The sequence below is a fragment of the Prionailurus viverrinus genome, chromosome A3 (assembly GCF_022837055.1).
Source record: "Prionailurus viverrinus isolate Anna chromosome A3, UM_Priviv_1.0, whole genome shotgun sequence".
NCBI classification, from domain to species: Eukaryota; Metazoa; Chordata; class Mammalia; order Carnivora; family Felidae; genus Prionailurus; species Prionailurus viverrinus.
Genome location: NC_062563.1, coordinates 84,420,898 through 84,433,375, shown reverse-complemented (window position 1 = coordinate 84,433,375; position 12,478 = coordinate 84,420,898). Strand labels below are relative to the sequence as shown.

Below are 12,478 nucleotides of genomic sequence, written 5' to 3'. Positions count from 1 at the left end.
GAGTTCAACCCCACATGGGGTTCTGTGCTGACAGCTCAGAGCCTGGAGCCGACTTTGGATTCTGTGTTGCCCTCTCTCTCTGCCCCTCCCCAGCTCATTCTCTCTCTCTCTCAAAACTAAATAAACTTAAAAAAATAAAAAATAAAAAAATGTCATGTATATGTTTTTGTCTCATGAGACACACAGTGGTTTTATTTTTTCTTCCATGTGAATAAGTTTTAGCATTACAGTGAATAGAAAAGAGGGGTACACTTAAAAAAAATCCCCCAAAATCCCACCTGCACTAATTCATTTGCTAGGATTTTACATTGTAAAAATTCTTAGTCCCCACCCTCAAAAAATCTTCCTTTGAAACCCTAGAGCTATACAAACTATGTCCACTCCTTGTAAATAATGTAAGTAGGCCTTTAGAACGTCAGACACTGTATACCATTTAGTTAGAAATTAAGTTTTCAAATTGCTAAGGAATAGTCCCTGAATAACAGAAAACACTATAGGTCATGGTTAATTATACCTTGCCTATCAAATTAAGTTAATGTTCGAGAACACATCCAAATAGTTATGGAGACGTTAGGAGGTATTTTATTGTCAAAGAAATTCTTATTCATTCAGCTTCTAATTTTTTTTTTTTTTTAAAGAGAGATAAGCCTTTTACAAGTTGGGATGGCATAAGAAAACTCTGGGTTTACATCAAATTGCTCCCTTCATCGTCCTTTTGATGACTGTGTCGATTTCATTACAAACTTCATTTTGTCGAGTTTCATAATAGCCATAAACACACTTCACTTTAAAGAGTTTCTGTGGGACCTAATGTGAATGCAAATGCAGAATAAAATGCAAATCCTGGAGGCCTGGGAACAAATATGGACTATCCGTTACAAATACAGTCACTGAAAATAAACATTTAGGCCTTAAGGGGAAGAATGCAAAGGGGCTGATATGAATCTTTATATCAAGGATTCAGAGCCCTAGGGAAGGCAAACAAAAATAACAGTTTTCAGTTTTTCACCTAATTGTAAAGCACAGATTGGGAATATTTGATGACTTTGGTCTCGACTCATGCCTGTCCCAAAGTGAGTAATGTTTTTCATCTTCACAGGAAAATAAACCCACGTGTAGGTAATAGGGAAATGAGACCTAGCAAACTCATTCAAGCCGAGGAGGTTCACATCTCAAGCCTAGGATGTTCACCAAACAGCGAAAAAGAAGTGATTAGAAAGAAAGAACTACAACTCTGCTTTGCTAGATAATAACCACCAACCCAGACATTTACAACTAATAACAAACATGCTACCATGTTGTGTCGTAGAGTCTGAGGGAAAAGTCTAGAGAAATGGGAATTCATCAGCAACAACAATTAATTCTAAGTTATGTGTTGTCCAGGAATAATTCTAATATGACTCAAAATGTTAGTTATCTACTTACTACTATCTTCTATGTGAGTCAAAGTAATGTATGTTTAAATCCATTGTAAAATTTAAGACTGTATTGCGTCAAAATGAAAAAAAAGTAGCGAGACCAAAAGTGTTGCTTTAACTTGTTAAACTCGTAAAAAGTTATGGCAATTTTAAGAGTATTACTTAGTAAACTTATTAATAGTAACAGCATTTCCCTTCTGAGGAAAAATATGATTTCATTTAAGTTTTTTAAGGAACCATAACATTTTACATTCAAGTTTCTTTACCTCATGATTATAAATCCTATTAATTGTAAACAGACTCATAAAAAGTACCAAGGGAAGAATCAATTGTAGGAATGTACTTTTGAGGATTATAGATAATATAGAATCTATTTTCACAATTTATTTATCCTCCATTAGTTTAGGGCATATACAGTGGGGCATCTGTCATGGAAAAGTCATGGCATGATTATTGCATATCTTGAAGACAGTTAATGACTTAGTTCAGGCTATAATTTGTATTTAACTGTATATACTCATGATACCAATAAGTGACAGGTGTATAATTCAATTAATGTAGAGAAAAGCTTTTTTCCATCAGAGAATAAACTTTTAATGGTATGTTTTAGTCAATTTTAGGAATTCTTAATGAAGAGTCCAGAAATATAAAATAATTTCAAAAGATTTGCAGTCTTGTATTTTGTTTTAACAAGAACATATTTCCTAGATTAAGAAATGCTATTTGGAAAAAAAAAAAAAAGTGTTCAGAGAGAATCTAGTAAAGTGTTGCCAATTGCTTTAATTCTGCACACATGAATGCATCAAATTGATTGAAATTGGATTCTAGTGACAAATTTTTAAATGACTATATTCTTGCTTATTTCACATGGCAGCCTTTATACCATTTATTAAAATGTCAAATTTGCAAGTGTGGGAAATCCAGCAATTTGCCCAAGATAGGTATACTTCCTAGAGAGGCCGTTTAAGACTCCAAAAAGCTCTCCTAAATTCCTATACCCTTGAAATCATGGCACTTTTAATTAATAATATGGTAAGAATGTCTTTCATTTTTACGCTACATACACACATTCATCTGCTTGAATTTTTCAAAACTGATTTTATACATACCAGGTTTATTCACAAATATTAAAGATAACAAAATAGCCAAAATTTACTGGATCCCAAAGTCAAATAATTTGGGAATTATTATTAAAATTCAAATTGGAAGATTGTATTTTATGTTTTAGATTCTAACTTTTAAAATAGATATTATATGCTGATGGTTCCTGCTGAGTAAGAACACCAATCCCCACATGACTTACAGCAGTGTTGTTTTACTTTGGATTTTGAACACCTTTAAGTTTGACATCTACACAACTGTCAGATACAGCATCACATGTATTCTACTTTTATTCTTTTCTCTGTAAAAGAATACTGTCCCAGAGTTTTGATGTAGCTTTTAAATATTAAGTTAATTTTTTGCACTTAGGAGCAATGACAAAAGATTTTGTTTCAGTTATAACATAAATTCGAGTAATACTTTGATACAAGTATGACAGATATCATAATCCAAAAAAGGCCATGTAAAATGTTACAAATGCAAACATATAAGACTATGTAACAGAAATGAATGAGAATGGTATCAGTTTCCTATCATTCAACTATTTCCCTGAAAGTGGAGTCAAATAATGTTGAATTATAGACCCTCCTTACAGAGTCTTATTTTGTGTTCATTTTTTTATCTTTTCCCTGCTAGTCTCTATAGGAATTTGGCTGTATGCCGACTGTCCTTTAAAAGTTTCTGTATACGTACTTGGGTTGTGTCTGATGATTAAATGATCATTTATTAAAACTTAAGCATTTCACATTTGTTTGACATATTTATATTTCATAAGAAAATATTGTTATTGCAATGGAAAGCATAACATCACGGATACCAAAATACTTCATTTGAATTCATGTTGACAATATTTTCATTTCTGACAAGTGTCTTAATATAACTCGTTAGGCATTCTTCAGTTCCTCCCAGTCTACCTGCGAGGGAAGGCATGCTAGTTTTACTACAGTAGGCCTCGTGGCAATACTTTAGCCTATTTGGTTGACAATAAACCTGTTTCCACTGTAGGGCCACAAATAGTCTTTGTTTTTAAGAGCATGGAGTTTTACTGCATAATTTTCCTTCCTTCACCCAGTAACAGCTGTGTTTTAAATCTTTCGGACTCTGACAAACATTTTAACATTTAAACATACAAGGATTTGAAAACATGATTTAAAATTTGTTTATTTTCAAAGTCGGGCAATTATAACATGATATCTGTTCCATTTTTTAGAACAGTGCCCGTATGTTAATCCTTTTTTTTCCCTCCTCTACTGTGCAAGCTTCTCCATGGTTTCTAGTAAGAGTCTCTAAGGTAGGACTGACAGCAAGAGTACACACAACTGCTCTATATGTTTCCAAATCATGAGCAATGGAGTCATTCTGGTGGAAGAGGTATTGCTCTTTGAGTGACCATTGCTGCAGCGCTAGTTAAATCACTGAACGCTAGTTACTGTTATGGCTTTACTTGGTACAAAGTAGCATTAGTATCATTGCTTTCCATAAGCCATGTAACTTGCACTGGGGACTTCCACTTGAGAGAGAGACACAGAAAGAGAGAGACAGGAGACAAGAGAGAGACAGAGACAGAGAGAGATGCGCTATGAACAGGGAATAACTTTCGTAGTATTAGCGTTTACACTTACAGACGGTTAACAATGTAATTGATCTCAGCCCATTTGCATACACTCTTCACCTGTTTTTCATGAAATGTTTTTTTAAGGGCCCCTATTAGGAATCAGTACATTCCTACTCTGAAATTCACACACAGATACACACTAAAAGCCAATCCGATTAAGAGTACACTTATCTTGATGAGCACTGAGTAACGTATGAAATTGTTGAATCACTATATTGTACACCTGAAACTAATATAACACTGTATGTTAAGTACACTGGAATTAAAATTTCTAAAAACCAATCAGAAAGCAACAATAAAAACACACCTGGTAAACAACTAAGTTTTAATTCAAAGGATACTAAGCCATAAAGGGCCTAGAATGAACATTCCAATTAGCCAATGGAGTGACAAGCACTCAACACCTTATTATTTAATCATTAAAGAGAATCTTGCCATAATTTCCCTTTGACATATTTCAAAAAAAAAAAAAAAGGAATTAGGAGTACAACACATGACCCACAACAACAATCAAAAAGTAAAGTTAGAGGAATGTAAGACCCCCGTGGATGCCAAAGCCTGTGGACTGAGAGTTTCCAAGACAAAAGCATTAATTGTGACCCTGTGAAGTATTTACAATTTAAATAAGATGTGTCTATGTGTAAGCATTTAGAAACAAACTACCTGACAAAGGAAGCATTTTCCTGTCTCTTGCGTTTGTGGCCAGTTTTCTTATTGGATGAAAACAAATTGCCTACATTTCTAGTATTAGTAAATAACCAATGGCTTCATCTATTTGTTTCTAAAGCAGCAGATCCAATTCATCAAAGACATCAGGCTATCCCTTGCCCTCTCATCCCCATTCCTTACCATAACCCCCACCCCCCCCCCCCCACCCCCACAAAAAAAAGAGAAAGCTTAAATCTCCCTTGCATCCCTACCTCGCTTTGCAGGGAGGGGGCGTTTTCAGTCAAGTCCAAGTTCAGTTTTAAGATTTTTTTTTTTTTAACTCAAACGATGCTTTAGAAACAACATCCCAGACTTTTAAAATAAAACAACCGCCATCAGCGTTTTCCTAGCCCACTTGGGAACCAAAGCTCACTGGCCCAAGGCTGCCCCGTGTCCCCGAGGCCCGGAGGCCCAGAGGCCTGGCGCTCTCCAACCTGGACCGCACAGCCCCGGAGGCCGATCCTCCTCCCCTGGGAGTTTAGCAGCACTTGGCATTTAACCTGCCTGGCGTGCGTGGCTTTCTGGTTCCATCTCCTTGAGCCACATTACTTCTCCCCAGATGTCAGGCACAAATCTGGATTAACATGCAACAGGGCGCCCTGTGCAGGCCGCCAGCCCTCGCCCAAGAGCTGTTAAATGCAGATTCAGCCGAGGACCCCCCGGAGAGCTGCTGTTGAATAAAAATTGTAATCCAAAGGGACCATTTCTTTGCCTCTCGCTGCCTGTGGGAAACCAGGGCTGGCGCCCGAGCACAGGCCCAGCTAGTCCGCTCTCGCTGCAAGCGGGCGTGGCAACTTCGGGAGGCGGCCTTAGGGGCCCGGAGACTCCTCACTCCTCTCTCTCCACTCTCCGTTCGGGTTCTTGGAGTGGGGAAATGCTTAGATTCAAGGAGTGGCGAGCCACAGACAGCCCTGGGAAGGAAGACTTCATTCGACGGCTCCTTCTGGGAGCGCAGACTAAAGTCTAGCGTCTGGGCGGCCAGGCTCTTTCCCGCCTAACTCCTCTGGACGCCCCCAGGTCCACCCTGAATCCCTCAAACAGGCGTCCCGCCTCCCGAAGGGCCCGCATCCTTCTCCACTGACGACCAGGCTCAACCCTCGCCTCGACGCCTCGCACGGTTCTTCCTCTCTGCTCTGGTTCCCGGGGGCGCAGCCCTGCCCTCGCCCCGGAAGCCCCTGGTGCCCCTTGCTGCCCCCAGTCTCAGGGCGTCGGGAGCTTCCGTGCGGAGCGGGGAACGAGACCGTCGGGAGAGGGCGCCCGGGAGGCCTGCGCCCACGGGCGGTGACTCTCGAGCCTCGCTCCTCGGGGTCTGGGAGGGGGAAGGGGGCGGGTACGAGAGGTGGGGGGGACAACGAGATTACGGCTTCTACCGGCGTCTTAATCTGATATATATTTTTATATTTAGAAAAAAGCATCACTACAAGGCCAAGTGGGTATTTGCCGACTTAGCCCTCCGGGAAACCGGCTGGTATCAAAGTCGTCGATTCCAGGTCCCTGCGCGGGTGGCAGCCTCCGCGCCCTCCGAGGATAAAAGTAAAATAAAATAAACCGTGCCGCCAGCAGACCCTAGAGACAGAGGGGTTAATGAGCTAACGAGGACCAGCGCTCACACTACACCTGAAGCATCCCGTCCGGGGGCGCACCCTCTGCGGGGGCTCAAACTGGCTGGGCCGCATTCGCAGACAGGTGGCGGAGGTCGGCCTTTCTGGGCCCGGCCCCCAGGGCATCGCACTAGGGGTCTAGCGCCCCCAGGGACCGTCAAGGAGGCTCCAGTCCCGAGAACTGGCGCCCACAGGGGGGCCCTAGTTCCTGGTCTCTGACTCCCCACCTCCCAGAACAGGGGACTCCACTCAGAGTCCAGGTCGGAGGCAAGGTCCCCCGTGCTCCCCGAGCTCTGCGCTCCCAGCTCCAAACAGAGCCCAGGCACACTCGCTCCTGGCTCCCGGGAAGGGGACAATTAGCAAGAACAAACTTGGGTTTGCTGCCCACGGACCAAGACCTAGATGAGCTGGAGGGGTCACGCGAGCTTGCCCGAGCGCATAGGCCAACAGCGCCACGAGCCCAGCCAAAGCTGCGAAGCCCACCAGTAAGCGGTGGGGGGTGGGATGCACGCTTCTCATTTTTTAGGTGAGGGAAGAGACTAAAATGTCAATTTTTATCCACTACAATCGCCTGCCAGTCTGCATATCTCAAATTAAGGTAATTGTGTAACAAAAGTTTACCGAAGGAGTAGGGGGGAAACGCAATGATGTTATACCAATTTTGTGCCCCCCTCAAAAAAAATCCCATAGCTTTGGTCCTTTATCTTTGACTTTAATAAAATAATGATTCGTTGAGAAAATGGGGTATAAATCTTCATTTTGGAGGCAATTAAAGTGTTGATTTCATTCATGCCCCTAAGCGATTCTTGTAATTTGCTCAAATAGCTTTATGTACCCAGCACTCCGGAGCTCTTAGAATCCCATTTTCTAGTTAGGCTTGTTGGATTACAATTTTTATTCAACAGCAGCTACCCGAGGGTTCCTCAACGGAATCTGCATTTAACAGCTCCAGGGTGAGGGCTGGCGGGCTGAACCAGGCGGGAGGCCCGGCAGCCCGCAGGGCCCGGTCCGGGCCGGGAGCTGCCTGCAGTGTTCCCACCTCGGCGGGGCCGCGCAGGGATTGAGCAGACCGCCTGTACTGTGCACTCGTCTACACTGCCGAAAGTTTGCAACTTGCCAAATAATAGTAAAGACCTGGCGCTCTGGCGCTTTTAAAGCTCAGCTCTGCCTGCCCTCCACTGCTCATGGGGAAAGGAGGAATTCAGCCCTGTCGCGGGATTACCGAGAGAAATCCAAGCTGGGAATGTATTTTATGAGGGTGATGTTGAGAGAAGAAAACTTCAAGAGGACACCAAGACCCAGGAGTCGGACACTCCTGCAAGAACTTTACAAGATAGCCGCTAGCCAACAGTGACCATGGCAGAGCTTGCAAAGGAAAACTCTACACGCCCGCCCGTCTTTTGGCTTAACAAAGGCAGGCTGATCTCTCCCCCCACAAGACGGAACTCACGTGCCAAGTCAGAAAGAGAAACGACTCTGGGCCTTCACTCATTTATGGAGAGGCCAGAGGAGACCCGCAACCCAAATCTCTATTCGCGTTGCAGCAATTCGCAACGGAGAGCTGTTCTGAGCCCGTTTCATCTCACCCGCTCCTCAGGTTTTCACTTTCATTGCATTTTTGCAACTTCTTTGGGCCAATCCAGAGACGCAGCGACAGGAGAGGGAGAGACTGGGAGCAAACAGTGGTGCTGGGTTGAGAGAGGGAGAGAACACCCCCCCCCCCCAGCAATTCCAAATAAAAGTCGTCCCCACTTAGCAACGCAGCGGAAGAAGGGCCTGCAGGGAGGACCAGAGAGGAGGGGGCGAAGCAAGCAAAGGCTGGCAGTGGAGAGCGAAGGCGGCGCGAGGTCCCCCACGGCCACACCGAGGGAGTTTCCCGGGGTGCCCTTGACGCTTCCAAAAGCTGCCAACCCACAGGGCCCAGTGCACTACCAGCTGGAGGATGAGTGGAAAGGAAGAAGAGAAACGTCCATATTTATCTGTTTTTATAACCTCGGCCTGGTCTTATTTTTTCTACTAAGTACAATAAAATGGGCGAGCTTGCAGCGAGCACCGCACAAAGCAATGTTCAGTGAGGTCTAGAAGCGTTCGGCCGAGGAAAACTGACAAGACAGGCTAATGAACCGTATAGACAGGGAGAAAATAGCCAGCATTTGCTAGATTTCAAACCCTCGCTGTCTCTCTTAGACCACCTATCTTGGGTTTATTCCTAATAAAATAAGAAATAAGCAGACCCTACCCTTTCCTTTTCTTCGAAATAGAAGGGGGAGAAAAACGCTCCAGAACAGAGCCCTGCAATCAGGCGGTCACTGGCAGTTAACACTCCCATTATTATACAGGGTAAATAAAATAAAGACAAAAATTAAAAGCGACAAGAAACAGGTCAAGTTTGCAGGCAAAGCTTTTACAAGCTCATCTCTCCAGGTCGAATCCCAGAGCCAGCCTTAATGAAGCAATAATAGCCACATTATTCAAAAATTTTCATTTCGATGGAAATGTATCTAAAAGGGACTTAATCATATGCAAATAATAAAAGGAGGTGGTAGTGACCCAGCAAGCAATATGCATACAGATTTTTTTTTTCCCAGGGATGTTGAAATTGAAAAACGCATACCTGGTCGGTTAGATTTGCTGATCTTGTTATATCTTCACTGTCTGATTTTGATCCTCCTTCTCTATCGTCTATCACCAAATCGATAGGCATTTTCCCTTTCAAACAGCTAATATACCGGTGGCAGAAATTGTCACATAATTCGTGTACCTACATTATGACAGAAATAAAAAAATGGAAATATAATCAGGAGTGCATAAATGACATTGACAAGTGCAATCCACCCCCCTTGTGAGATCCAAACTTCCAAATAGGGAAACACAGAGCAATTGTCCTCCAGAGACCCCCAGACGCATCCAGAATTAGGAATAACTTTCTTTTCTTGCAAAATAGAGATATCCCAGAAAATTGACAGTGACAAGATGATTCACAGGCTACAACATATTCAACACCCGTGTTAAATTCATCTGCTCCCAGGGCTGTGGCCATTAGAGAGGTGACCTGCGTGGGTGACATTTAAGGTAAACTATTTAATTTCATCCACTTACTTTATCATAAGTCCTTTTCCAGTGTGTCTAAGAGAAAAATGTGAAGATATATATATATATATATGTAATATATGAAGACATATATTACTATATATGTGGGTGTATATACATATCTATATCTATATCTATGTATCTTTCTCCCTATATATATCTATATATCTCCAAAGACCAGTACTGTGGTGGTATAGGGTGTATGTTTGATAGCCCAAGTCCTCATAACATTTGTAATTAGGGATTCTACCTGAAAAAAGCATATTTTAGGACACTTTAAAAAAAATAGAAGAAAATCAAATTGCCAGTACTCATGATATGAAAAAAAAAAAAACCCTACAGCCACGAAAAGGTATCAAACTGATCAAAAAAAAAAAAAAAAGGAAAAAGAATGCTTCGAAATATTTAGGTATAAGTGGAGCAGTCTTACAGGCCCCAGGCATCACTGACATGCAAAAACTCACAAGAAACCCCAGTGTGCTTGCAATTTAATGTTAGTTTGAATTACAATGCATTAAGTTTTTATTGCTGAGATTTATAGAACAGCTAGCAAAATCATGTTATCCCACACCCTTTCTTGAGTGTGAAGGTGGGGTGTGTGCAGGATTCACAGATTCAAGAAATTGACACAACTATCAACTCTGCTTTGTCTCTGCAAAAGGTTTAATGTGCCTCCCCCACCACCTCCTCCAGACTCCCTGCCCACTCCTCCTCCTCCCCCTCCACCTCTCCTCTGTGTCTGACCTGCCGCTGCTCTCAGACTGTCTTCCAGGAACTCACTAAAACTAAACAAAACCCCCCTCCCACCCACCCAGAGGTAGCAAAGAAGAGGGGGAAGAGGAAGAGAAGAGATCACAAAGGTATAACCTGTGAAGCAAACTCACAACAGCATTCTAAACATCAAGGGAGATGCATAGAATTGCAAGTATTTATACAAAGCTAGCAAAGTATTAAGAATGAATACAAGGCTAGGGCATTTGAGATGCCGGTTTTAGTGGCTGAAATTGTAATTAAACTGCAAAGAGAAATGGACGCTAAGATTGGCCTTGACACTAATTACCAGAAAGAAAGACATTTATGCAAATGTCTCAGAAGCCTGAACTTCAGCCATTCAGAACCTCCCCCCCCACCCCACCCCACCCCACCCCCTTGAGTTTGGGGGTGAGGGGAAAGCAAAAGGAAAAGAGGCTAGAGAAATTACCTTCTCTAATTCCAACAGATGAAACCTTAATACTTGTATGGCTTGAATCATCTGCAAAGATACAAAAAGAATGAGCACCCTATTCCTAGTTTGCAGAAAATTGGCTGTCACAGCTCTAGCATCTCCAGCCTACCCCCCCCCCCCCAGTAAATAGAGTTATTTTGATTTATGGCAATAACACTAAAAGTTAATAGCAGTGACTGGGTACCATCTAGAGGTTTATATTTCTTAAGGAGAAAAAAAATAGCTAAAACAACAACAAAGCATCTAAGTAGGGATCATAAACACTCTCCTCCCCCATGGCTCTTCCCTTTCTCAGCCCCTCTGGCCCCACCCCACCGAAAGGGCCACATCCCTGGACTAGATGTTTCCAAGTAAGGAGTGCACGGAAAATATTCCAAACAGTCCCCCCAGTTGTGGCTTTTCACACTGCAAACTTTCTGCTGCTTTCCTCACACCTTTCAGGCATACTGGTGGTTTGGGGGCTCTTGCCCAGTTGCTGCCCTCGTGACGCGACTTTGAGGGCTGGGAAGTCCGCAAAGTTTAAGCACATACGCTGACAAGCCCGGAGATAAATCCCCGCGCTGATTAGAGCTGTGCTGCCCGGCTGTCATAAAAAACAAAAGCTCGCGTTTCCCCGCGCGGGCTTGCCCGGCCCCTCTCGAGATGAATTTATTTCCCCGGGATCTTGCCCGGGACCACTTGTCCGTGGACAGAAACGTTTGCAGCCGCCTTGCAGCTACGGGAAGACCCGTCTAGAAACCTTGGGGCTCTTTAAAGCAAAGCTGGTGGCTTGGGGGGAGGGGAGATGGGGGTGGGGAGGTAGGGGTCCGCTCTTACCAAGTTATCCAGTTCTGGATTAGAAGAAAATAGAGGTTTTTCTGCGCGAATCTAAATACAAGTGAGAAGGGGAGGGGGGGGGAGAAAGAACATTTGAAATCTGGTCGCTTTCCTGGTTTCTTGCCTCATTACACTGTCGGGGGCAAGATGTAACCTCCGGGAAGGACTCGGTGACACCGAGTGCATCCCTCGCAGAAAACACTTCAATGTGAATCAAATAAGCCAACAACAAGCCCAGAGCTCAGGGTTTCTTCCACCAGCAAAAGTACGCTTCTAGAGGACGCTGCCCTGCTCGCCAAGACCAAGGCGGCTACAGCGTGTAGGGTTTGTGATTTTATTTTATAGAGTGGGCTTTCTGCGTTAGATTTTGGAGCGTGAGTTGGAAAGCCTATGGGTGATTTTGAGTCGTCCGCAGACACTCATATAGGAAGAAAACCCTAGGGTAGATGTCACAGGCATGGCTTAGGGTGGACTAATTTGCTGGTTACTTTTGAAAATGTGCTGGATAGGGGAGGGAGTTTCTCTTTCTTTCTTTCTTTTTTCTTTTTTCTTTACTTTTTAAACATATATTTTGCTGACCTGTTTGGCGAACACGGCTATATCTTCATTGAATGACTCTGACGAGCAGACGTCCCCGCCCGCCACCCCCGGCTCGCGGGGGGTACAAGTAGCTAATTCACATTTCTCAAAAATCAGTGCTAAGAGAGGGAAGAGGGGGTGTCTGCAAGAAAATACAACAGTCACAAACAACACAATGGTTAGTCCGGAGTCAGTGAAAAAGGCGCCCAAGAAAAACAGCCAGAGGAGCTCGAGGCAGGGACCCTCTCTCTGATTTTGTCATCTACTTTTTTCCTCCCCCCTCCCCGCCCCCAGGTGACTGCTCGCCTCCCCTTCCTCCTAGGCC

At 43.5% G+C, this 12,478-nt stretch overlaps 1 protein-coding gene across 5 annotated transcripts in view; it reads right to left on the bottom strand.

Annotated features, from left to right (window-relative positions):
• MEIS1 (Meis homeobox 1) overlaps positions 1 to 12,478 on the bottom strand; it is a 146,244-nt gene that overhangs the window by 120,796 nt on the left and 12,970 nt on the right. For all 5 annotated transcript variants that reach the window (XM_047851458.1, XM_047851459.1, XM_047851460.1 and 2 more), the window contains 4 exons: positions 12,154 to 12,295; positions 11,575 to 11,625; positions 10,735 to 10,785; positions 9,058 to 9,204 (listed from right to left, as the gene is read on the bottom strand). In XM_047851458.1, the coding sequence (XP_047707414.1) occupies positions 9,058 to 9,204; positions 10,735 to 10,785; positions 11,575 to 11,625; positions 12,154 to 12,295 (391 nt within the window). The remainder of the gene's footprint in view (positions 1 to 9,057; positions 9,205 to 10,734; positions 10,786 to 11,574; positions 11,626 to 12,153; positions 12,296 to 12,478) is intronic.